At 37.6% G+C, this 27,697-nt stretch overlaps 1 protein-coding gene across 3 annotated transcripts in view; it reads right to left on the bottom strand.

Annotated features, from left to right (window-relative positions):
- Nucleotides 1-343: 343 nt before the first annotated feature.
- Nucleotides 344-27,697, bottom strand: part of CEP78 (centrosomal protein 78) — a 34,475-nt gene continuing 7,121 nt past the window's right edge. For 2 of the 3 annotated variants that reach the window (XM_036738587.1, XM_036738588.1), the window contains 10 exons: nt 25,819-25,932; nt 24,837-24,901; nt 24,435-24,543; nt 19,622-19,757; nt 17,968-18,013; nt 17,061-17,192; nt 6,220-6,297; nt 4,863-5,029; nt 4,195-4,363; nt 344-1,304 (listed from right to left, as the gene is read on the bottom strand). In XM_036738587.1, the coding sequence (XP_036594482.1) occupies nt 756-1,304; nt 4,195-4,363; nt 4,863-5,029; nt 6,220-6,297; nt 17,061-17,192; nt 17,968-18,013; nt 19,622-19,757; nt 24,435-24,543; nt 24,837-24,901; nt 25,819-25,932 (1,565 nt within the window). In that variant the 3' untranslated portion in view covers nt 344-755. Of the gene's footprint in view, nt 1,305-4,194; nt 4,364-4,862; nt 5,030-6,219; nt 6,298-17,060; nt 17,193-17,967; nt 18,014-19,621; nt 19,758-21,452; nt 21,471-24,434; nt 24,544-24,836; nt 24,902-25,818; nt 25,933-27,697 lie in introns of all 3 variants that reach the window. The other variant, XM_036738586.1, reaches the window with a different exon arrangement.

Below are 27,697 nucleotides of genomic sequence, written 5' to 3'. Positions count from 1 at the left end.
TGAGGGGATGCCCAGCAATTGTGGAATGGCTGAATGAATGGTGATATGTGATTGTGATGAAATAACATTATGCTGTAAGAAATGACAAACAGGATACTTTCAGAAAAACCTGGACTTACATGAACTGATGCAAAGTGAAGTGAGTAGAATCAGAACACTGTAGACAGTAACTGCAATATTGTATGAGGACCAACTGTGAATGATTTAGCTATTCCCAGGAGTACAGTGATCCAAGATAATTCTGAAGGACTCATGATGAAAAATTCCATCTACTTCCAGAGAAAGAATTGATAGAGTCTGAAGGCAGATCAAACATACTTTTTTTTTTTACTTTATTTTTTTTGTGGGGAAGGGGTGTGTCTATGTTTTCTTTTTAAAACACTACTAATAATCGAAATCTGTTTTGCATGACTGCACGTACATAACCTATATCAAATTGCTTATCTTCTCAGGGCAGGATCAGAAGAGAATTTGGAACTCAAAGTTTTAAAAAAACAAAAAACATTTTTACATGTAAGTGGAAAAAAGATATAAAAAAAAGATTCATGAAAGCTGAGGAAATCAAAGATCCTTTAGGGATTTGAGTATCTATAACAAAACCCTGTTCAAACGTTTATACTATGAGAGTAATATACACACCAAATATTTCATCATTATAAAATACAGCAAAGTTTCTCAAATGGTTTCCAGGTCCATGCTTCCAAGTTTATTGAAATTTTTAAGGCAAGACATAATTTCAAATATCTAGACCTGAGTCATGCGCTTGATAGAGAATGGATGCTCTCTGGAATTTCAAGGTCAGATACTACTGTTTCACTCTTGGAATGTTCGGATGTTTTGTATTTATCTGTCTTGGACGTCACTGTCACATCTCCTGTCTCTTTCCTAGAAAGACTGTATTTTTTCAAAGCCGGATGTTTCAATTTTTCATGAGACAAAGGGTTATACTCTCCATGTCCTTTGCCTTTCTGGCTTATCAGGTTCTCAGAGAAGGAACGAGAAAAACTTTCACACTGTTTCTTGGAAGACTGTTTTGAAGTATATTCACTCATTCTGGCACTTTTCTCTGAGGAATTTCTACTATTTCTGGAAGACAGCTCTTCTTTTCTGTGATCTTGAGCTTCAACAATCACATTTGCTAAAAATGATAATGATGGTGTGGGGACAGATTCTGTTGGAGGAACCTGTTGATCAGTGCTCTTGATTCCTTGAACTTCTTTGGAAGAAGACAAGGCCTCCTGAGTAGAAACTGGAAACTGGAAGGTGTCAAGAGGCAAAGAAGTTCCAATATCACCACTAACTTTCTGAAATTGAAAAGTACAATTCCAATTAGTCAAAACCACTTAATCATGATAGTCTGAAATTTCTACTGGCTACTGTGACTTCACTGATAAACATAAAAGACATTTAAAATTCAATTGCTGATTACCCACAAAGTTGGAGGGGAGGCATGGCTCATTTCTCCTACTAGGGGCTCATCTCACTCCTGAGAAGCTTCAACAATTACTCAGTTGTGTCTAAGGGCATTTTCTATTGCCTACCAAGTCTCAAGAATGTGGAGAGCAGATGAAAACTTAGAAACAAATTATCAGGTTCCAAACTAATAAATTGGGTGTGCTTCAAAAGGGGCCTGCAACAGATAGGGAAGAGAAAGCAAGAGGCTGGCAAAAGGAAGTTCCTGTAGGTCACCTCCATGTAGAATGACATTTTTATACATCGGACACAACTAAGTCAGTGAGTGCTCTAAAAAACTGCCTGGGTCCTCTTATTAATCTGGATAACTAAAAACTGACTCTCAATCTTTTCCCCTGGAAACACATATCTACATATACATTTACTTAAATAGGAACCCTTAAAAAAAGCCTGATGACATTTTGACTGATGATTATTCATTCACTCATTCATAATTTGTATTACTGTGCTTTTTATTCTGGTTTCTAATTTTTTTGTCATCCTGAAGAAGTTTGTTCATACCAGTATATGGCAAATCGTCAAAAGGCTCTCAAGGTTTCTCATCTTAAAATCTTACTTTCTTATTCTGTTAAATCTGTAAGGCATCCATATACTAATCACTGATCTGGAAAGAATCTTAAGAGGTCAAGTGGCCCAGTTCTTACTTCAAAGTATGTGAAAGTCCAATCCTCCTGGATAAAGTCCATATATATTCTATCTTCAAAAACTTCTATAGACACAGAATCCATTGGTAACCTAATCCAATGCTTAACTAGCCTTTTGGCTTAGATCAAACTACACTAATTCCCACTATTTATGCCCATTTCTGTTTTTTCTTTTTATAAAGAGCTGAATTATTTAGCATGTTCCTCCCAATAAAACTCTCCTTAAACCAGCAGTACAGTAGAAAGAGCACCAACCAAGGAGTTATCTGGATTCTAGTTTAGGCTGTACTAGCTGCTATGTAACTTTGGAGGTACAGCTAGGTGGCCCAGGAGATGAGAGTGCTAGGCCTGGATCAAAAAGACTGAGCTTCCTGAGTTCAAATCTAGCTGCGCTACCCTCGGCAAATCATTTAACCCTGCTTGCCTCAGTTTCATCATTTGTAAAATGAGCTGGAGAAAAAATGGCAAACCACTGGTGCATCTCTGCCAAGAAACCCCCAAAAGAGTTTACCAAGAGCAGAAAACAACTGAACAACATGTACCTTTCTTGGGTTTCTGTTTCAGAACAGATGACCCCTTTCAGTTTGAACCTCATTTTACTCACCTACAAAATGAGAAAACTCCACCTTACTACACTGTGAGAGACAAGCAAAACAATATATAAAAGCAGCTTGTAAATATAAAGCGTTATATTAAATTTCATGCTTTCTAGACTCTCCAACTTATACATCCTCCTCTTCTCCCCAGTCAGTGGCTAAATCTTTCTTTTTTCTGCTTTTGTAAAGTCCCTCTTGCATACACCCTTCTCTTTTCCACCCTCCTTTTCTCTTCTAACCCCTGGTCCTCACCCTCATTATCTCACACCCGGACTATTGCAATCGTTTGCTGGCTGATCTCCCTGCCTCAAGACTCTTCTCAGTCCACTCATCCTCCATGTTGGTTATCAAAGGGATCTTACTAAACTGCCAATCTGCTGATGTCACTCTCTACTTAACTCCAGCGGCTCCCTCTCGCCTCCAGGATCAAATATAAAATCCCCTGCTTGGCTTTTAAAGCCCTTCGTAACCTGGTTCCTTTTCACTATTCTAGTCTCCTCACATTTAACATCTCCCTTCTCCCCGCTCTGCCCCTCACGAGACTCAGTGACGCTGGCTTCCTTACTATTCCTCGCATAACACTCCATCTCTCCATGCTGGGTATTTTCACTGGGTGTCCCCTGCTCCTGGACTTGTCTCCCTTCTCACTTCTACCTTCTTCTTGGCTTCACTGACTTCGAGTCTCAGCTGAACTCCAATCTTACGTAAGAAACCTTCCCTAGCCTTCTTTATAATAGTGCCCTCCTTTGGAGAGCTCCCATTTATTCTGTATCTTGTTTGTACATGGGTGCTTGCATGCTGCCTCCTTTGCTAGGTAAACTCCTTGAGAGCTAGGACTGTTTTTTGCCCTTTTTTGCATCCCTGGATCTTAGCCATGTTTGGCACATAGTAGGCACCTAAAAATATTTGTTGACTTGACTTGTCGACTAGGCATATTGGTAAATACGAACATATTAATTTATAGTCTGATTATGTAATTATATTATTGTTGTTGCTGGGTTGTTTCCAGGGATTTCTTGGCAAAGATACTGGGAGAGTTTACCATTTCCTTCTCATTTTACAGATGAGGAAATCATGAAGGTCAAATGACTTGCCCAGGGTCATACGACTAATAGGTATCTGAAGCCAAATTTGAACACAAGAAGGTGAGTTCCTGACTCTTAACCCAGCGCTCTACCCACTGTGCCACCTAGCTTTCCAATTATATTATAGTCTAATACACATTAAATAAAAATAACATGAAGAAATAAATAATGGATAATAATATAAGTTTAATAATATTTCACTACTTATAATGTACTAAAACTGAACACTAAGGCAGCATTTGCAAGGCTAAATCATGAACAGATCTTCTCAGTAATATCTTAAATGTGAAATCAAGAGATTCTTTATTATATTAGGGTGGATGACACCAAAATGAAATCAAGAGGAAAGGCATAGTTTGAAGGTGGTATGCCTGCCCCTGGTACACCTTCACTTACTTGGGTGCTCTGCATTGGTCCTGGGGTATTCTGATTAGATTCCGGCCTTTCTTCAAGTCCCTTCTTTTCTTCCATAAGTATAGCATTAATAGTAGAGTTCATCTGGGGATGATCTAGGAAGTCAAAATCTGACTGATTTATACCAGCTACTGTGGCGAGCTGCCCAAGTCTAGAAGAAAGATTGGATGAGAAGAATCAATGCTTATTGTGAATACATCTATATGTCTCAGGTCACAGCAAAGAAACTGACTAAAATGCAGTCTCATATTTGGCCTCAAAATAGGATCCTTTTCCCACCTAATTCATCATAAGGGATCTTCTTGTACTCTCTTGGGTTGCTGTCCAAATTTTGAGAACAATTGCCTAACAAACTATTGTGAATCACTTTTATTTGCTATACCTTGATCTCACACCTGCCAATTGCTGCTTTCATCTTGCATGAATGTGTTTTCTAACTAACCCTTTAGAAATATAAATCCACCACTGTGTATTCATTTTTTAGTGTAATCCAATACGATTTTCAATTTGATGGAGCTTTACACATAAAAGTGGAGAAAATTTCTTATATTATATTTACAATTTAGTTGAATATTGATCCTTTTTTAGGCAAGTGATAAAAATTTTGAAAGCTAAAGTTAAGCCAAGGGAAGAAACAGCACGTAACCTACCCAGCATCTTTAAGAAGATCCAAAAAAGCGTGGAACTTTTGGAAAGATGTCTCAATACTGCCCAAAACACCATCATCTTCCAAAATCATGGTTGCAAGTGACTGTGCATGAAGAGCTTCAGATAGAGAGAAATTTATATTTCGCAACTGGGAATTTTCAAGTTCCAGCTAGGAAAGAATATAATTGTCATTCATTATAAAGAAGAAACAAAGTTTAAATGAAAAAAGGAATAAGAAACTTGTGGTATTCCATCAAGCTCCAGTGTGAAAACAGATATCACTCCCCCAAATACTGGAGTAATCGCATAAAAACTCAGATTCATTTTTTATTAAATCTTTCTTTTTAACACAGAGAAGGGCACATCTCTCTCAAAGTAGTATAGGAGTTCCCAGTAAAACCACTTCTACCAGCAGCTATCAGAAACCACTTTGCAACTTATGTAGTTTTAGAGAGTTGTCTGGGCACCCAGAGGTCTAGTGGCTTGTCTGTGGTCAGGAAACCAGGATATGTCAGAAGTGGGACTTGAACTCACATCTTCATGACTCTGAGGCCATCTCCCATGCCACCTCTTCTAAGGGATTATACAGGGATTCTATAAGCCTAAATGATTACCTAACCAAAAAAAAATTATAATGATTGGTTCACTTCATACCAGGTTTCCAGAAAATGCTTACTTTGTTGGAAAAATGGCTAAAACATTCTGTCAATTACGAAATGAAGTTAAAAGTCTGATTTTGGGAAAACATACACAAGTTCAAACTAACCCAAAAAGTTAAAGGAGAAACAAGTAATGTGTTCATTTGTGTTTCTAAAATATCCTTACGGGAACCTTGTAGGATTAATTCCTACAGTTTCTCTCTGTTGCTTGTTGAATTCAATGCCAACTTTTTAAAGGCCCTGTGTTCAAAGTTCTCCAGCAGCTTGCCAATCCTGCCACTGATACACCACACTGCTCCTGCCTCCCCCACATCCTCTCACCAGGTTGCTGTGTCCGTTCTTTCTTCTATGCCCTTGCTCATGTTACCCTTTCTGCTTTGCTTCTGTAGGTACTTTATAAACTGCATCTGTTAAATGAATGCCCTTCAATGGCTTCCCACAAGGCCAGGATTTTATACTTGTTTTAATACTCTAAATGATCCCACACCTTCCTATGCAAATTACAAGTACCCCAAGATTGCTTAAGTTTCTTTTGTACCCTGTGCTTAATGAGTAAACAAAGCCAAATAAAATACAGAAATAAAATTCAACATTAATGTTTTCATTTTCAAATGTACTTTCTAATTTAAACTTCATTCTAAAGCTTAAGTATCTCAGCTCAAATACAAATCACAAAAACACAAACTAATTTTAATTTTACCTCAGTTACTCGTTTGTCAGCCTTGACTCTCATAATCCTTTCTGCTTTTAATTGCTCTATGCACTCTTCCAACTTCTCCTATGGAAAATCAGCAAAATTATTATACTTTAGAAAGACCTAAAAAAGGGGGAAGGTCTTAGTCATAGGCTCTCTGGGCCTCAACTTCTTCATCCATAAAATGAGAGGGTATTACAGAGTATATCTAAGGCTTCAATCAGCTCTAAAAATTGAGTATTAAAGTAAAAGGCAACTTACAGGTCATCTAGTCCAATTTGCTAATTTAAAGACAAACTCATGCTCAAAGAAATTAATTTTTTTAGGCAGATTACACAAGTTAATCAATAAACACTTATTAAGCTTCTACTATTTTCCAGGCATTATACTAAACACTGGGGATACAAAAAGGAGGTAAAAGACAGTACCTGCCCTCAAGGAACTTTCAATATAATGGGAGAGAAAGCATGCAAACAAATATATACAAAGCAAGCTATGCACAGGATAAACAGGAAATAATTAAGAGAGAAAAAATCTTGAAATTAAAAGGGGTTGGGGATAGCTTCCTGTAGAAGGTGTTATTTTAGTTGGGCCTTAAAAGAAGCCAGGTAATGTGAAAATATGTTTAATATGAAAGTATATGTAGAGTCTATATCAGATTGCATGCCGTCTTGGGGAGGGGGGAGGGTAGGGCAGGGGAGAAAATTTAAAACTTAAAAACTTGTGGAATTAAATGTTGTAAATTAAAAATAAAATAAGTTGAAAAAGTCAGAGAAGTCAGTTGTTGGAGCAGAAGAGGGAGAGCATTTCAAGAATGGTGGGAGAGAAAATACCTGTAGTCAAGAGATGGAGGGTCTTACAGCAGCCAGGAGATCAATGTCATGGGACGGACATGGGACGAGTATGTGTTAGGGAGTAAGGTGAAAGAAGACTGGAAAGGTAAGAAAGGGCTCTGTCATAAGGGTTCTGAATGCCAGAGGATTTTGTATTAGCTTCTGGAGGCAATAGGAGGCCACTGGAGTTTGAGAGAGAGAGAGAGAGAGAGAGAGAGAGAGAGAGAGAGAGAGAGAGAGAGAGAGAGAGAGAGAGAGAGAGAGAGAGTGAGAGAGTGTGTGTGTTTGTCTGACATGACTGGCCCTACATTTTAGGCAAGTCCCTTTACTGGCTGAGTGGGAAGAGACTTGAAGCAGATAGACCCACCAGCAGACTACTGCAATAATCTAGGTGCCAGGTGAGGAGAGCCTGCAGTGTCAGTGCCAGAGGACAGGACACATATTCAAGAAACTCTGCAAAGGTGAAATCAACAGGTCTTAGCAAGAGATTGGATATGGAAGGTGAGAGAGAGAGGAATGCAGAATGATTTTTAGGTTGTAAGCCTGAGGAATTAGGAGAATTAGGAGGATGGTGTTCTACAGTTCTACAGTTTCTACAGTAGTAGGGAAGGTGTGTATGTGTTGGGGGAAGGGAGGCAGGGTTTAGGGGGAAAGATGATGAGTTGTTTTGGACATGTTGGGTTTAAGATTGAGTTTACCGGACATCCAGTTTGTCAGGTTTGCAAGGCCTTCGAGATATAAGATTGGAAGTCAGCAGAGAGACTGAGGCAGGATAAATAGATTTGAGAATCATTAACATAGAGATGGTAAATTAAATCCATGGGAGCTTATGAGATCACCAAGTGACGGAGTATAAAGAGAGGAGAGAAAAGGGCCCCCGACAGACACCTGAGGGATACCTATGGTTAGAGGGCACGTTTTGGAGGAGGATCCAATAAAAGAGACAGGGAAGGGGTGGTCTGATAGGGAAGAGGAAAACCAGGGAAAAGTATGTCCTGAAAACCTAGGGAAAAGGGAGCAACAAGGAGGAGTCAACAGTGTCAAAGGCTGCAGTCAAGATTTGGCAACTAAAACATAACCGTGGAAGGGGCAGTTTTGGTGCAATGATAAAGCTGGAGATCAGATTCTAACGGGTGAAGAGACCAAGAGGAGGGAAAGCAGAGGCATCTACTGCAGACAGCCTTTTTGAGGAGGCAGAAGAAATACACCACCATAGCTAACAAGGATCAAAAGAGGGTGTTTTTTTCCCAAGACAGAGGAGACATGGGCATGTTTGTAAGCAACAGGAAATGAGCCAGTAGGGAAAGAGGGAGATTGAAAGTAAATGAAAGAGTGAGGATGACAGGGGGCGATCTCACGGAGAAGGGATGGAATGGCATCACTTGTACAGGCAGGAGCAAGCCTTGGAAGGCCACTTCATCAAGTGGGACAGGGGTGAAGGAGGAGAGAGGCAGAAGGCATCTGATGATAGGAGGTAAGGAAGAGGGGAGAAGAGGGAGTTCCCAGTTGTTTGCATTACAAATCATTTAGGAACAATGAGGTGGTGCTATTTTGGTGGGAAAAATTCAGTTGTACTTTTCAATAATTTTCAAAATTCTTTTGATTCTTTTCTAATTTCTTATTTGGGTATTTTAAATATTCAAGACTCTGGCCACTTATTTTTAAATTCCCTGATGGGATATGTATGAGCCCTCCTACTAACTGATTTGCAGGCCCCCCGACCCCCAGCCCCCAAACCCTCCTATTTAGTCTCTTTGGGGTTGGGGATGAAATATAACTCTCTGGAAATGCATAAAGTACAACTAATACTTCAAAAGCATGTCACCATATGAAAAGTATTTTTTTTTAAGGATTTTTAAACTGAGGTGATGGGAGAAGAGGTACAACACAAACCTCAAGATTTAGAGTTAAAAGATCCCAATTCAAATCCCACCTCTGACTCACTACTAGTATGATCTTAGGTAAGATTGAACAGCTCCTTCCCGAACCTCCATTTAAGCAGGGAATCTAGGCTGCCATCTCTTTATCTCCCTCAGGCTGCACTCCTAAAGCCTCCCTGCATCAGATACCTTCCCCTGACTTCTGGCTTCCTTTTGTGCATTGTCTTTCTTCATTAGATTGTTAGCTCCCTGAGGTTGGGGACTTTTTTCTTTTTTGTATTGTCGGCCCTTAGCACATTTAATAAATGTTTATCAACTGATGGACTAACTGTCCAAGTTAGCTGGAGCACAAAGTATATATAGATTGGATCTAAGTAACAGAGTAAATACAAAGTAGTTAAATACAAGGCAGTTTGGGAGGGAGGGCACTAGGAGTAGAGGGGGAGTCAGGTAATCGTTATGTAGAAGATGGTGCCTGTGTTGCATCATAAAGGAAGAGAGACTCTATGAAGTTGAGTTAAGAAGGCAGCGCATGTCAAGCACAGAAGCAGCCAGTGTAGGGAGATGGGGGGTGGGGTGTGTATCATGAGTGAGTGAGGACTAGAAAGACCAGTTTGGCCAGGTCACAGAAGAGACTAGAGCAAATTTCTCCTGTTAGTTCTCACTGGATCCGCGCTGTCAGAGTTTCATTCTCTGGAGCACCCCATCCTTTTTGAGCTGATTTTCTCTGTAGGATCCTAAACCATAGATTACTATTTTTTTCCTTTTAACTCACTGAAACCCACTCTCCCGAAGTCTGGAGTACATGCGAGACTATCGTTAGGATTCTTTTCTTTATATTCCATGTTATCTATTTTAAAGACTACTAGATGAAAAAGGGTTGGATTGGTTTTACTTGGCCATAAAGGAGAGAACTAAAAGTAATAGGAACAAGTGGCAAAAAAACAAATTTAGGTTTGATGCGTTAAAAAACAACAAATAAAACCCCAACCCCACAACCACTCAGAGCTCTTTACAAGTACAACGGGCGGCTCCTGGAAATACCAGGTTTTCAGTCGCCGAGGATTTCAAGAGATAATGGATGACCACGTGTTGGACATGTTGTAAACAGGACTTTTGTTCCGGTACAGCTTGTACTAGCAGCCTTCGAGATCCCTTCCAACTCTGAGAGTCTGTGATTGTGATCTATAATTTTTCTTAGAATGATGAATCTGAATGGATTTTTTTTTACACTATTTCACCTTTGAGACTAATCAGATACTTGGGGGGGGGGCGGGCAGGTGGAAAGAGGTAAAGGAGCAGAGGGGGTAAAGGTACAGATAACCTTGCCATCATTATCAAAGCACATGGACAGACAGACCCTAAGTAACCGTGTAAAATAACTTTAAAACACACTGTTAAATTCTGACCCTTGAAAAAAGAAAACTACCTCTACCTTAGAAAACTACGTTATACCATTAAATGTAGTTTATTGCCCTAGATTACTCAATTGCACAAGGATTGCAAAATCTTATCTGATATTATTCATGACAAAGACCAGGTCTACACAGAAATGAATATCTGGACAAAAAGTTAAAAAAAAACCCCAGTTAATTTTACATATGTTTTTCTACATAATGCCACAATCTGGATATTTAGCACATGTTTTATTATGTGCACAGTCTCAGGCTTGAGGAAAATATCTATGTTTGTGTATATTAAATATTTTAAGGAGTTCTGAAAACTATTCTTTTAATAATTTTATTGCTTAGAAAAATACTTTATAAATACATTTCAGAATGAGACTGCCCTATATTAACCTTTGTATTATGAAGGCAGAATTTATGACTTCAAAGAGAATCATATATATGTCTGAACGGTTCAGAACCTCAGGATATAAGGAATTCTCTAAGTAGAAGGCAGAAGAATTAAAGCATTTATTCAAGCTCCAAAGTAACAGACCCACGAACCAGCGTCCTCATTTTGATATTCCGATCAAAAGCTTCCAGGCCCAATAAGTCCACCTCACAACAGTCACCAGAAGGCCACAGAAAAACATGACAGCATTAAACCAAATCATATTCATGCTTTTCCTCTCCGGTAAGAAGATTACCCACTGGCCTCAAGTCCTTGCTCAGCACTCCTTGGTCCATACGCGTCAGCTCTGCTACCACCATCTCCTGCTTCAGCTTTATCTTCAGCTTCAGCTGCATCTGTCTCTGGCTCCAACAAAAATCAATCTTCAAGCTGTCTTCTCTCCTCTTATAGTTTTTGACATCATCAAGCGTCGTCTGAATGACCAGAGCTTAGGCTCTGGTGATTGGTTCTTGAGTTGGCCCCTCCCCTTAGGACCCTGGGAGGTTCACATCCACATAGATTAGGTTAACACCTAATAGGGCATGGCTCTGGAGTTAACACCTCCCCTTAGCCAGCTCCACCTTGGGCCCCACTCCAGTCACCAATCCACACCCACATAGGTTCCACACCTAATAGGGCTTTGGGCCTGGGGCTTAGCACCTAGTAAGGCTTAATGAAATACACTGAGTTACTCAAAGAAAACAAAGTCCATTTTGCTTACCAACACAACCTTATTTCCATAAATGCATATATCAAGAATACTGGGTATAGTTTGGCCACAATTTCCTTTAATTACTATCATTTTATCTGGGTGCACACGATAGATTTTCTAGCACAGAATACTCCCTCACTGTTAAAAAGAGGAAAAATGCATTGTTTCAATGCACTGTAGCATTCAGAAGGATTAAGTTTAACAACAAAGGTGGGAAGACAGGGAACACTTCCCACAACTCTGGAATCCAGCTCTAGTTCAGGGGAAAGGGGCAGGGGGAATAACTTGGTGTTGTCTTTAAAAGTTTACACATTTGTCTAATATTTCATAAGTCTATTTCAATGCTTCTGCTTTCCTAGATTTTACTCAGGAAATAAAATTTATATGGCCTTGAAACTTTAAGGAAATAGCTGGTTTTATTCAAAGCAGGGGACCAAAGAACTTTTGGCTTTATGAAAACTCTCTTCTTAGAGAAAAGATTTGAACTCAATTTCCTATGTAAACTTTAGGAATAAATTTGTAAAGAAAGTACCAGAGAATCTTTTTCAAAGTGAAAATTTATAATATTCTCTATAATTCTTTAAATCAACTGTATAAATATTTGACTATCTTAATTATCATATTAATAAGTTCTCTTAGAATAAGTTCAGATTGCTAATGGTGCCAATTATAGAAAGTATACCTTATTTACCATAAAAGAGCTTAGTTATATTTTAAAAACAAGGATGACACTGAGTTAAGGCAGGGCATCTATGTATATGACTTATACAAACTATTGCCAGTACAGTGAAACCTAATTTTGCCTAAAACATGTAGTAGTTCCTAAAATGTTAGTCTATATTGTTATAAATCAAGTAATAGCTTTCTATTATAATTTCAGATATCTTTCATAGTATTTTCTTGTTGATAGCCAGTGGCTCTTACTACTTTAGCTTCAAGTTTTTTCAGCCCATCTTTTCAACTTATTTATCTATGAAATATTTAATTACCACCCTAGGAGATTTTTGAAGTGAATTCTTTTGTAAAATAAAAAGTCCACATGATGCAAATAATTTTGGCCTCTGTTATTTGTTGGTTAAATTTATACTTCTATATATCACGTATTCTTAAGGCAGGCATACTATAGAAAGTAATCTGATTCTTCAGCCAACACTGAAATAAACCAGGAAAACAGTCAAAGAAAATCATGCATCTTTCACTCCCAATTATGGAAAGCACTTAAACCTAATACGGTCTCATAAACAAAAGAACAGTAAATGATGTCTACACTTTTACTCTTGTACTTAAATTCTCATTCACTACAAATTTTAGACATAACGAGTTCTTGAGTTCATAACCCCACTGTGTAACACGGCACTTCATTTTACTCATCTCACCACTTCTTTTACTTGCCACATTATCTTTTTAATTGTGGACTCAATTTGACCATTTGTAATAGCTGTAAAAGACACTCACAACATAGATCAATGGAGATCTACAAGCTGATCATGCATAGCATAGTTTGGAGAATAGGTTTTCTTACTCTAATGGGCCAAATGGATCCTCTAGCAAAACATTAACAGCAAATGCTAGCTTCTGGGCACCTCACCTTCTATAGGGGCTCCCTTTATCTTCAACACCATTATGTCTTGCTTCTGCTTGACATTAATGATCAGAGCATTGCCAAACAAGGTTATTTCTGTTACAGCTTTTAAGTAATCTTGTGTAAGTCTGATATAAGCAGGGGAGACACTTTAGAGAAACCATTAAGGTCATAGGTTCACAGGGACCTCAGAGGTCATCCTGACCAACTTCCATATTTTACAAATAAGGAAACTGAGGCCTAGGAAGGTTAAGTGACTTGAGCTGGATGGTGTTTTGTTTACTGAATCAATTACTTTTATTTTTTCAATTAACAAGCACACTGGGTTCTCGGATTCTTTACATTCTTCGGTCAAATGTGTAATACTAAAGATATAGTCCTCAGCCTGTTCCCTCATAAATAACCTCATCAAGGAGATCCTCAATGGATAAATACATTAGTCTCCTACAAACTTTATATAGATGTCAAAGAGGGAATATGGCTTGGTAGTTATGGGTGATCTTCTGGTTACTTTCTTGGTCAAGAAGCAATGAGTTTGTTTGTTTTGACCACACCTTTGGCATCTTTCCCGTTTTCAAACACTGCAAGCAGCAATTCCTCTGCTATGCACTTTTGGTCTACGTTTCTTCAGTGACATTTCCATTGCACATCTAGGACTGTTAACTCATTTTAAGAGTCCAAATGTGGTAGTTCCACATGGTAAGACTATAAAAATCTTTGCAGATCTTTTCCTAAGGTAATCTGTTTGTTTTCCTACTCAAGTTTAACCTTTATATCTTTATATTGGGATGGCTGCTTATCCGGGTCATTTATTAACAATTCAACAAACTGGTTTTTTTCCTTCCACTGTTTCTCCCTGATTTATAAAGTATAAACACTCTTCGAGTCCTCCACTGTCCTTCTCCACAGGAAAACTAGCTTATAGTCTAAAATGCTTTCCTTGGCAGTCAAATCTATTTGGCAAGTTGGTCAAGCGTTTGTTGACAAAGGTGGCTTCTGGGTTCTTCGGACCTCATAATTAAGGCAGTTTCATTTCCTAATTTGTTTAAATAGATCAGGCTGAAGTTGTTTTAACTGGATTCCATATTTTTCACCATTCCTATTTTTTCTAACTTTATACTAATTTTGATCTTTTCTCTAACCAGTCAGTAAAGAAAGGTAATTCAGGTACAACTTTTACATTAGTAAAGAGTGATTTTCTTTCAAAATATAACCAATTTCATTTCTTGTTATTTGGTGTTTATCATATTTTTTTCTTTTTTGAAAGAAATCTTTAGCTCTTCCGGCAAGTCTTGTTGGGCCTGTGTCCAACCTGCTGGTAGATGTTTTCTTACCACTGTCTTCTGAGTTTGTGTCTTGAGCTTACTTGTCACTATAGTAGTTTTTAATGGCAGTTTCTTTTTGTTGTTGTTTGTTTGCTCATTTTCCCAGCCTACTTCATGACTCTGAACTTTATGTTAGGGTTGGGCTCTTCTCACCTGGGGTTGGGGGGAAGGGAAGTTGGAGCGGGGAGGAGTGTACCGTCCCCAGCTTCAGACTTTTTCACATTCTTATTTTCACAGCCAGTTCTAGAGTGGGGTGGGGGATGGATGTGTAAGTTTTTGGTGATTCTAAGGTGGTGTGATCTAAGGAGAGGTGTGGTCACTGCTCTCCTAGTCTGTACTCTGGTACTTACCAGGAAGGTCCCCTGCTCCCTTTCAACCACAAGTGCTAATGCTCCTATCCACCCTGGAACTGTGACTAAGGCCCCTGCTCTCTTTGCCCTGAGACTGCAATGAGGATCCCTGCTTTTGACCACAAGCTCTCCTCTCTGCCCTGGAACTGCAATCCAGAACTGGATAATGGGCAATGGAGATGGCAACCATGGCAAAGTCTTGCACCCGGTGCCCACACAGGCGAACCCCATAATCTCTTTCTGACCAGTTGTCCAAACTCTTTACTGTCCCTGGGGAGGGAAAGTTCCCACAACCGTTGCTACTGCTTCTGGTATTCTCACCACCTCTGAGGCCCACACCCAGTGTCACTGCCACATGTGCTCTAAGCTAGCCCCTACCCGTTTCACAAACCTCTGCTTCCAACCTCCTAAGTTATCTTGGGCTGGAAAAATGTCTTATCCTGACCTTTTGCTGGATGTACCTTTCCAGAATTTGATTTGTTATTTTAAAGTTGTATGAAGGGGAATGTTGAAAGTTCAGCTTGAATGCTCCCTCTAGTCAGACATCTTGGCTCCACCTCTATCTGGTATTTATCACATTCAGAATTCAGAAGCCTTCTGAATGAATGCTATATATCCCCAAATCATGAGACTTCTATGCAATTTACAAGTCTTTGGCTCTCTTATTTTTAACATATTTTCTTCTCTATTCACCCAAGCCTACTTTTGCATTGAAAACCCCAAGTATGAAATCTTGTTTATTTAATTTGGGATATCTCATCCAGGTATGTGTAGAATTTCTCTCTCCCTTCAGCTTCTGCCATATATCCTGGCATATTTACTCAAATTATTTTGATGGTGGTTTTCTGTAAATAGTTATCATGGGTACTGCTAAATCAGGTAACTAGCAGTCCCATGAAATGTTGTCTCCTGTTGCCTTTCAATGGCAGATGAAACCACTACACAAAGCCTTTATTTCCTTCTCAAAGAGACTTGTAATTCTTTGGTTTTCTGCTTTTGTTTACAGGGAGAATATCAAGAATAAAACAATTCAGTTCCACCGCATGTAGAGTATGCCTACCATCACTAAGAGCTAACATTTCTATAGCAATCTGCTGCGCGCCAGGCACTGCTCGAACTGCTTTACAATTTATTATCTCATTTTATCCTCAAACCACCTTGGGAGATAGCTGCTACTGTCACCCTCATTTTACAGCAGAGGAAACTGTGACTGGCCCAGGGTCACACAGGCGGATGTGTCTCCCTAACTTCAGACCCAGTGCTCCAGTTAATGTTATCCTTCTGTGCAGCTCTGCCACCTAATTTCTAGAAACAAAGAGGGTGGCACAGGACAGACTTTCCATTTCTTTTCTTCATGGGTTGCCATGGCCAAAGAATTCACCATCCTGGTTACTAGCCTCTGGCCTGCTCTACCTCCACCCCAGCTGCCTGGCCCCCTTGGGAAAATCTTCGTCCTGAGGCGGACTCAGCAATTTCTGCATCTTTGCTAGAACCTCCAAGTCTTGAGAAGGCTCAGCCAGGTCACTTTCACTCCCTCCATCAGACTTAGCCTCAAGTTCACTCCACTCTACCTGCATCAAGAAGGTGCTCCCTCTCCTCCCCACCCCCTTAACACTGAGTAGAGTGCCCAGGATATAATGAGTGCCCGATAAATGCTCACTCCTTCCATCTACCTATCCTTTGCCAGGCTAGTCATTAGGAATTCTAGACTCTTCAGCACAGCAGAAAATGTCAGAGCCTGCACTCCAACTCACATAGTCTTTGAGAAATGTTAGTCATTCAGTTCCACAAATCACAGAATTTGAGCATTATAAGGGATTGCAACAGTTATCTAGGTCCAACCCATACACAAATGAAATTCCCATTATAACACACCCAACAATTAGGCACATCTAGTTTTTGACCTGTCCCCAAATGATAAGTAACTACTAGATAATATAATGAAGAGTTCATTGCTCCTACAAAATTAGGAACTGCAAGGCCAAAATCTAAATTACATTATTTTTGATTGGCTCTAAGTCTTTATTGCCAAGACAACCAATTCAAAACTCTTGACTTCTGGTGGAGATATAGGGGTATTTTTTTCTTTTAAAAATAAATATCCTACGGTTACTTAAACTCACAACAATTATACAGCTGGACGATTAAACTGATTTTCAGAGAAGAGTCAATGAATAAATTTACAGGATAATCCTAACTTTACTATAAAAACGGACAGGCTCTGGAAGTCTTCATAAAGGGACTTAGCATATTTTGGTGGAAACTTTGTAAAATATAAGATGTGAGGTGGAATAAAACTATCCAAATCTTAAAGATGATAGCTTCATACCTGTATTTCATTTACTTTGTATGGTGTTAGGCTAGTTTTTTCTGGAAGAGGTTCTAAAATAGCATCTTCTGACTCTTCTGTTTCTGAGCATGATGGGGTCTCCACAGTTACTTTCACAGGAAAATCCATTTGCTTAAAGAAAATCATAGGAAACTGTTTAAGCAAGGTTAAGATGACCAAATATTAAAGCACACTTCAGAACAATTCCAAAGTCTAAGTAAAATTTCCTTATCTGACATCTTCATTATGTAACACTTGGACAGTACATATATTTAGGTAATATGACAAGCAGATGAATGTGCAAATCCATCTGCAGGGATTTCTCTTCCATTTCATCTCAGAGATACAAGATACAATTATTAATAACAAAGCTGAATGTAATGATGTTAGCGTAATACACTTTTTCCTGCTGGTTACACTGTGATTAGCTAATTTCAACATTCTGAATCACACTTTTCTTGTAACTTCACATAAGCAGTAGAAGCTGGGTTTGGGATCACAGAGCTGAAAGGATGATCTAATACAAATCTCATCACTGGAGAAACCTAGGACCCTGAGATTAAGCGAACTGGCCAAGGTATATCCTGGGTTTTATTAAGGGAAAAGCCTGGAAAAAGACAGTTAATTTAGGTTGCAAAGCAGTGGGTAGGAGGCAGACATTATTGTTTGGATGGAGAAATACTATGAGTGTAACAGAGTTCTTTTTCCCATTTCTGCTTAACAGCATATGGCCTCTTAAACTCTGCAATACCCATCTAGGAAATTCTAAAGATATTCATGGCAGATGATAAGAATAGCTCACTGGGAGGTAAGTCTTCTAATGAACAGCCAACTTTAACAGAGAAATTAGGACGGAAATTCCCCCTCAACCCCCAAAATTGAAATACGATAAATATTAGCATGTTACCTGAACTGGCCAAGGTAAATCTCGGGTTTTAATCAGTGGAAATCCCCTAAAGAGACAGTTAATTTAGGTCACATTTTAAGGTAAAAATGTTGGAATTTATAATAACATACGATAGCACATCAAACTGCATCTTTGGAGAAGTATGTATTTTATATAATTGAATTTTCCAAATAAATGAACCTTAACCCTTGAAGTGCCAAAAACTTTTTTTAAAAGCTGTATTTTTAAGTTTAATATTTCCTTCTCTTTTCTGAAAGAACACAGTCAACATACTTTAACATTTTCTTGACTGTCACTATAAACATCAAGAGAAGGCCTACGTTAAACAGCCCTAAGCTACAATTTTTTAAAGCTTCTTCCCCTTTTCTTCTTTCCTTTTAAAAAGAACCAAAAAGGGGCAGCTAGGTGGCACAGAGAGCAGAACACCGGCCCTGGAGTCAGGAGGACCTGAGTTCAAATCTGGCCACAGACAAATGACACATTTACTAACTGTGTGACCTTGGGCAAGTCACTTAACCCCAATTGCCCTACCTCCCCCTGCCAAAAAAACCAAAAAGCTCGATGTGTCAAAACTTCAATGCTGGTAAAGCCCAGAGAGATCATTTAGTCCAGGAGTTTTAAATCTGGGGTACATAAATTTGTCTTCTAGAACATTTTAATAACTATATTTTAATATAATTCATTTCCTTTGTAATCAAAAATATTGTTTTGTGCATTAAAAACACCGTAAGAAAGGATCCACAGGTTTCACCAGACTGCCAAAAGGGTCCACATACACAAAAAAGATTAAGAACCCCTGTTCTAGTCCAAATCTGACTATGTAAGTGAAGAAAGTGAGGCCTACAGAAAAGATGGTGCCCCAAGGACACACACAACCACCAAGGTTTTTTTTTTTTGTCTCTTCACCGTTAGCTGTCATTTTATATTACTGTCAGCATAGCTACCCACAATGCTACAACTATACTGTTTTTATCTATTCCCATTTAATTTACTGCTTCTCATCTTCTCTGCGCTGGAACCTAGACAACCAAAGTTGTTAGAACTATATATGAAGTAAGAGTTCAGACCCTGAGAGAAGGCGTGACAAGCTCTCATTAAGTGAATATGCTCTAATGCACTGATATTGTTAAGGCATTTTAATTTGTCATAATTTATAATAAAATACAACATTTACTATAGACAAAATATACTTAAACATATACTAAAGTGTATGTACCTCAAAATATTTTCATACAGGTAATTAAAAAGGCCTGTATATAGTGTCACTGACGTCTATTAGAACGTAAGCTCTTTGAGAACAGACTATCTGGTTTTTGTCTCTTTTTCCCCGGTGCTTTGAAAACTTTTGTGCTACTGAATTTAATTATCTTTTATGAAACAAAAACAATTTATCCCAATTATCCCATTGAGCCTTTTTCAAAAACAACTTTTACAAACTGATCCTTTTATCAGAATTTAAATCTGATGGTTTAATTTTTCTCTTTATGGCAAAAATCCCCCCCCCGACCCCCAATTTCAACATAAAAATTGCTAAGAATATCAATGAGGCTCCTACTTAGGTTCAAAAGATATGCTCTCTGACAAGTTGTCTGGTTCATACAATGATCAATATTTGTCTTACATTATAAGGACAGAAGCTAAAAAAATACTCTACCTGCTCCGGTCGGCACGTTCTGCAGTACGCCAGGGCAGGAAGCCGTATGTGCCAGGTGGTAATGACTCTGGAGTGTAAGAGTCTCTACTACATAACTGCTTTCTTCCTGTACTTAGAGGTTTCATTGTTGTTACTCCTAAATGGTTTGAAGAGGTATTAAAGGAAAGAATTAAAAGCATTACGAAACATAAGTACATATAATTAGGTTAGCACATATGTATACACCCTGGGGTAAAACAAAAATATGCATGTAGCATTTAAGCCAATGCAATGCAGTATAAACCCATTTACTTAAATGTCCTTTTATAAAGAACAGTCACCTCATTTTTATGTTATTGCTGTACTGTGCCAAGCATACTTTTAGTATGATGTCTAAGTCAGATACAATACGCTGAGAAGGTTAGCAACTCATGGACTGGTTTAAAAAGAGTCCATTAGCCCAAGTACGTAAGACACATGCCACTAATCTTTCCAAAATATCGTTACAGGAGAAATTACAAGGTTACTTTAGTATTTTTCTATTTAGTCCTTGCATGGCTGTATTAAAATTTCTCCTTTGAAGAGAAGGATATAGGAACGGGGGTTGTCACTTGGGCAATATGCTATAAACTTATATGTTGCCATGTATATTTCCTATCAGGACTGACATCTCATTATGGAGGAATGGCTATGGTGAATGGTGCTACCACGATGGGCTGGTGGAAATGTACCACTGCACTGCTGATTTCTATCTGCTCCAGTCTGTGAATCTTTTCAATTAACCTCTAGCCTTTTAAGTCACCTTATAATCCAAACCTCAGCACAATAGTATATAACACTTAAGCATGTGTTAGATATTGAAAAAAAAAAGTTAAATATATATCATGGAATGTAAAGGATGATGCCACCAATTTATTGGCTAAGAATTAATTTCTAGCACATTTTTCTACCAAATTCATCAGCATCGGACAGCCACACTAACAACTCTGACACTCCTTTACTTGAGGGAAATGGGAAAACACAGCTATGTACTTTCTCTTGGTCAGGTTGCACTCTGCAGCTACAGTATTACACTACGGAGACCACTCTCTCACCCTAACATGATCACATGGAGTTGCTGGCATGAACAGACTGACACTGAAGAGCCTATGAAACAATCTCTCGATAATGCAAACTTACTTTCATATGGAAGACAAAATACAAATGTAAAAATAACAGCAGAAAATAGGTGAAAGGAAATATTTGTGAGACTACAAGAAGCCAATAATTCATTCTTAAAATGTCCAAGTAATTTATGCATTTGGGGCCTCTCAAAACAAGTTTACTGTGTATTACATATAATTAGCTTATATAATTGCATTAATATATTATCATTATGTAATTATCAAGGCAGGGCTATGATTTATGAATAATTAGAAAGGACAGCAAAAATAACCTGAAATTTACATTCAAAAATTAAATTTCCTGTCTTGTAACTTTAAGAACACTTTAGTAAAGTTTTCATATAATTGTAAGAATTTATTATTCAAGTTCAATTCTCCCATTATTCCAAATGGCATGTAAAATCAGTAAACAGGATATAAGATGTTCTAATCCCTACAAGTCAGTAATATGTAAATCTTTATAGACTTTTACTCTATTATGCCCATGGGATGAATTTATACCTCACAAATTACATTAAAATTTATTTTATCTTGTGCTATTTAACTTAAACTTTTTTCTTTCTTAATACAAGCCTAAATGTGATATTGAATTTCATCTTTAAAGTATATAGTAAATACTGTTAACACAATCAATCTCCTATGCTCTCTGAAACCGATTACTAACCCAAACACCGATTTGAAGTGCTTACCTCTGTGCCTCCAAATTACTGAAGCAAACATAAAAAAACCCAAGAAACAAAATTACTTTTTCAGTAGCTCAAAAAAGCTTGCAAACGTGTCACATTTTCACTTTGCTCAAACATGTTAGTGAGAATTTTAAAAATAATTCTTCTCATTCTCAGGGTGGACCTGGGATGTCCTCGGTGTAGGAAGCTCCCGCTAAGGAACTTCATCTACCACTGCAGGTAGGCACCTTGATCCAATTTAACATTAAGAGAGCTGCTTGGGGCAATAAGAGATTAAGTACCTTGCCCATGATCACACAACCAGTACGTGGGAGAGGTAGCATTTGAACCCAAATCTTCCTCACTACAAAACCAACTCTACCCACCATGACAAACTAATTTCTACCCAAGATGCCTTATTAAATACTATCAAGAACCACTACTGAGTTATTGAAATTTAGCTCTAAGTAATATTCTATATGTAAACAATGATTTACACAATTTCAAGAATGTTCTAAGCACCAAATGAATTCTTAAGGCAATAAAGGATAACTGACATTACAGAAAGCATTTCTTTTTACATACTAATTACTTTGTTAGTTATCCGATGTGATCCAAATGTTTAAAAACAATACTGGCAGGCAAATTGTAGTCCGCCTCTTTCCATTCAGCAATCCGCACTCTTTCAAAAACTACTGCTGCATTTATCTTCCACTAAAGGAACCAGTGTGAAGTCCAGGATGTACATTTAAAGGATGATGTAAGGGTATTTACATTAATAAAGGGATAGCAGCTACACCCATGATGTCACTGGTGTCTGACTCACAGTGAGAAACCTCTTCTATCAATGTATGTTGGCACCAGTTATGTGACTTCCTTGGACTTATGGAGCCAATATGTGTCTAAAGGTGAGACTTTAACACTGTTCTTCTGACTCTAAGGTCAACTCTCTACTATACACAATTAAAGAGCTTAAAAATATGATGTCCTCACTGAACATATTCTTTTATTCTCATATACCCACAGGACTGGAGTTGGAAAAGAATCCACACTCGCTTTCCACATCAAATCCCTACAGGAGTGTGGCTCAGAACAAGTTACTTAATTTGTCAGGACCCAAGGTCACTTTCTGAAACTAAAAAGTTACAGAGCAACTGATAATTTGCATTGAAGAGGCTAATTTCCTTGATGAAACCACAGGGGCAGGAAAAAAAAAATCTGTACAGTGTATGAAGTACCAAATAATGGGTTATGTTACGGGTTGACAAGTTGAGTGGGAACAGTGGCACACCTTGGACCAGAATTGAACGTGATGAAAAGACACACGTGGATTTGCCATCTATATTGGTGAGGGGAATGCTTTCAAGATCCATTAAATTATATACCACGTTGTGGGTAACAAAATGATGATTAACAATTAAACCAACAACAAAAACTTTTAACATGTCATTCTTTCAATAACTACTCTAATGTACTAGTATTCAAAGAGCTGTAGAAGCTAAATTTGAGTCTATCAAATCTTTATCCTTTTGATCCACACACTCATATAACTATAAGGTATAGTTTCATTCTAGAACATCTGGATTGCTATTTATTCCTAAGAGAAGCTCAATGAAGAACATGACTCCTTCCAGGAAGTAACGCTTAAGGATTTAGAACAAGGCAAAATTCACAGCTGACCAAGGAAAAACATGTTTCAATTTGGGAACAAAATATATTTAATTTTACTATGTATTTACTAATGTATTTAATTTTATGTTGTCCACCGTGCTTCTCATTTAGACTTTTTAAAGGGTAACTTTAGACCTAAGAATTTATTTTTCATAGGACTGCATAACCATCAAATCTATAAATCTATAAAGGGAAAAAAAAAGTTAGCTCTTTTTTCTACTGTCAGGTATAACCTGTTCTCCAAAACAAGTACAAAATCAAGAAAGTTAAGTGTAAAAGCTCCCAAACAAATAGGTAAGGTTTTTTTTTAAGGCTTATGACTGGGATGTACTTTTTCATGTTTTCTTTTTCCCTTTTCTTAAAAAAGTACAGTGAAAGCCATCTCCTGTATTCTTTAAGTTTCCTTAATCAAAGGGTCCTCAACCGACAATGAAGGCATATCTTCCCAATACACTGCCATTCTCATCAGCCACAAGATGGCATATAAAAAGACTGATTGCCAAGAGCAACTGCGAGGACATGAAAAAGAGACTTCACTGGAAGTTCTTACTCAGCCTTTGCTGACAGTATTTTAAAAATTTAAATACATAAATTTTAACTACACTTGATCACGGGATTGTAGTTCTAATTTCAGAAGTCTAGATAACCTGTTTTGGGGAAGTTCTTTTGAACACAAATATCTAATCTTCTAATGCATTACTTAAAGAGAGTTTCTCTCTTTAAATCTATTTCATCTGAATTAGTGAACCATTTTTTAAATATTTCAAAGGATAAATGTAGATATGCCCTCCTCTGAAAATATCAGACTTATTTTTGCATTTATTTTCTGGTTTAGCACTTCATTCATTCACTTTAGGTAAATGTATGTAAGGGAGGAAGATAGAAGAAAACAGACATCTTCAGAAATATCACTGATTTTAATAAGCATTATCTTTAGGTTTACTCTTCACTAAAATCCTTCCCCAAAATTTACATTCAAAATATTAGAAGTAAACAAATAGATATTCTACTCATAGAAGTCAATATAAAAAATCCCCAAAAGGGCAAATAAGTTGGGATTGCGGTGTTGGACAGGAGTTTAATTAGGAGCACTTTCTTCCCAAGTCATTTTTTTCTAAAAAGAAAAAGTTGAGAATATTATGCCTATGCCAAATTATCTTAATTCAAACGCTCACAATCTGAACAAAGCCATCATTTATATCTTCAACACAGTATAGTAATTAGAGCACATTTTAATTCTGAAGCTCTGTCGCCGAACATTTTGAGCACCCAAAAAAAAAGGTAAGTAAATATTACAGGGGGAACTTCCAAGCGGCGTTAAAAAAACAGGGTTACCAATACGAATAGTAGCTTTTCCTTTTCGACCACTTCCCAGAATTATAGTTCTTTTTTTCTGTTTAGTTTTGAAAAGGTCCTTTAAAGTTGGAGAACTTAACCACTTGTACTAGAAAAGAGAAGTAAAATACTACATTTCAGTGACAGGCAACTTAGGAGGTTTTGGCTTCAGCCAGCAATTATAATTTTAAATAAATAAAAATTTTGTTTTGTCCTTTTGGTGATATAATCAGCAATATAATTTTTGCAATAAGAATTAAAGAAAAAGCATAAGAGTGCCTTTATGTTATTTAGCCAGAAAATGACTGACTTGTAACTGAAAAATGAATTTCATGGCTGTCTTTGCTATAAAGAATAAATACATCAACAAATCTTCTGAATGAAATAAAAAGAACACCATACCTCTGACTTAGCACTCTTTCCATTCTGGACAGCTCTGTCAATAACTGCTTTCACCAAAGAATGATCTAAAATGAAATGAAAATTAAATTACAAATATTACAAATTTTGTTGAAAAACAGAAAACTAGCCAAACACCACTGCTGTCCCTTTTCCAGAAACACAGAAAATTCTTATTACTGTAATTATATACATGTGACCTCTTTGTATATATTTCCTTTCCCCTCAAACAATATTTGAGGCTATTTCTCCAACAAAAAATTCCTCCAAAAAGCTTCTTTGTCAATAACAAGTGATGTAAATGAAAGAACAGATGAAGAGGCCTGAAAAATATCCTTTGCTTGAAGTTTTTACTCAGTCATTGCTCAAAACAGCTGACACACTCTTACCATTCTTCAGCAGCACCTCTAGAGGATCTCAGACTCTAGGGGTAGAGAGGGGCTTCCAATGGTAAACGTATTAAACGAGCCAAGACATACAAATTATATTCTAAATACTCTAACCATAATCTCAAAGATCATATAAACATTATAAATTTAATGGCTAAAAAAAATGTATCTTTGCAAGAGAATTTTAACCTAACACTCCTGTGAGGAAATAGGCTCTAGCAAGGGTCTAACAGACAAAAGCAGAAGAAAAAAATAAAAGATGAACAGTTCATCTGGGCTGGAGCAAGGGTCATCACAATACCCCAGTGGGCCATATACCAAATGGCAAACAAAGTGGTGGAAAAAAATTACATAATAAAATGCTAAAGTTATTCTGCAGTGCTGGGCCTACAACTACAAGGGCCAAAACCCACCCTTCCTTTGGCACAAAAATAACCATAAACTATTACAACACATTTAATAATACAACCTCCACTTTCAAAATTATAAAAGAAGCTGAGATTATGAGACTCAGCTTGGTAATGTTTATAATTTAAACACTTCTTAACCTCTGTCACTAGTAAGATTAATTAAACAAAACAAATTTATTAACATACCAACTAGTGGGTTTTTTCTTATATCCAGAACCACCATGGTTGTATTTCCTTCCAAGGCAGTTAGTAGAGTTTTAGCTCCCTCATCGCTAATTCCACACTGCTGCAGATCAAGTGCTTGAAATAAGAAAAAAAACATTTCTACTTACTAAATTTATGTGTTAAATGTGTAGTCATCACTACTCATATATGGAGTGTCCTTTTTTACATTATTATACTGAAATGAATCTGTAATTTCATTGACCTCTAACAATGCATATGACAACCCATCCATATCTACCTATCCAATATGACTTTTGTCAAAGATCACTCTTACATTTATCATCAGGGACCTAGCTAACATGTGATGTGTCTTCTTTACTTTTGTTTTATTATCATCAACACCACCACACTTATACAGTGCTAAAAGGTTTACAAAACAAAATATTAGACTATAACCTTTACCTATATTTAATATATAGTCACAGCTTATTCATCCATGAACTTGGAAATAACACTAAACACCTGAAAAACACTTATTAAGTGTCCACTATGTGTCTGGTCTTGGATAGGCACTGGGGATACAAAGATAAAAATGAAAAGTCCCTGCCCAATGCATGTATAATTACCTTACAACTCCCCCCAAGAGGAGGGTGGGCAATGCAAGTATTATTATCACTACATTACAGATGAGGAAGCTGAGGTCCACAGAGGCCAACTAACTTGTCCAAGGTCACAAAACCAGGGTGACAGTAGGGACTTGACTTTCCTTACTCTAAGATTAAATTATGCTTTTTGAAGATTATCCACATCAACATTTTAATTCTAGTTTGACCTCCCTATTACTGAAAACATTTCTGGGCTGCTATCATTGCAAATATGCACAAAAAAATGTAAACTAATTTTAAAATAAACTAAATTAAAAATATCAATGAGTTCTAAAATCTGTCTTTCATTTTTGTTGGGGTGGGCAGGAAGAACAGAATGGATAATCTGTGCCACATGGTTACTTCCTATTAGAGCACAGGACTAAAATTGTGTTGATAAATTTCATAGTTAAGGAAAAAGAGCCATAACTAATCTGACTTCTTTGGCCTCCACTGGTTTATTAGCAATAGTTATAAGTAAAACTTTGGTTACTACATCCCTTGGTCATCTACCTGGTCTCTAATGGTCAGCCAAACAAAACTCCCAAGAGATTCAATATTAACAAGTATTTATTAAGCACCTACTATAAGCTAGGTGCTTGGGATACAAAGAATGATACAATCTCTACTCTCAAATAGCTTACATTTTAATGGGCGAGACAACAAGCACACATATAAGTATATACAGAATAAATACAAAGACACCAGGTACAAAATAGTTAATACAAGAGAGTTTGCGAGAGAAGGCACTAGCAGTTGATGGGGACCAGAGAACGTTGACATAAGCTGAGGCTTTTGAGATACATCTTGAAGGAGGAGATGGATTCTGTGAAGCAGACATGAGGAAAAAAGACATTCTAGGAATTCAGGATGGTCAATGTGAAGGCACAGAGATGGGAGATGGAGCTTCATCTGTGAAGAGCAGAGGGCAGATGAGTGTGGCTGTATCGCAGAGTGCAGAAGGTGAAGTAGCGTACAGTGAGGCAGGAAAGATAGTCTGGGGTAAGGTTGTTAAGGGTGTTTTGAAGTTAAACAGAGGAATTTATTGTGGATCCTAAAGACTATAGGGATTGTGGTTTATGGAGGAGTCATGGGGTTAGAACACTTGAGGAAAATCACTGGCAGCTTGTGGAGGATGAACTAGATGGGAAAAAGACTTCATGCTAGGAGACCAAATAAGAGGTTATTGCAATCAATCTAGGCAAGGAGTGACAAAGGCCTGAAATAAGGTAGTGACTGTGTAACAGAATGGGTTA

Source organism: Trichosurus vulpecula, chromosome 9, assembly GCF_011100635.1.
Source record: "Trichosurus vulpecula isolate mTriVul1 chromosome 9, mTriVul1.pri, whole genome shotgun sequence".
Lineage (NCBI taxonomy): Eukaryota > Metazoa > Chordata > Mammalia > Diprotodontia > Phalangeridae > Trichosurus > Trichosurus vulpecula.
This window is presented reverse-complemented; position numbering and strand designations above follow the sequence as displayed.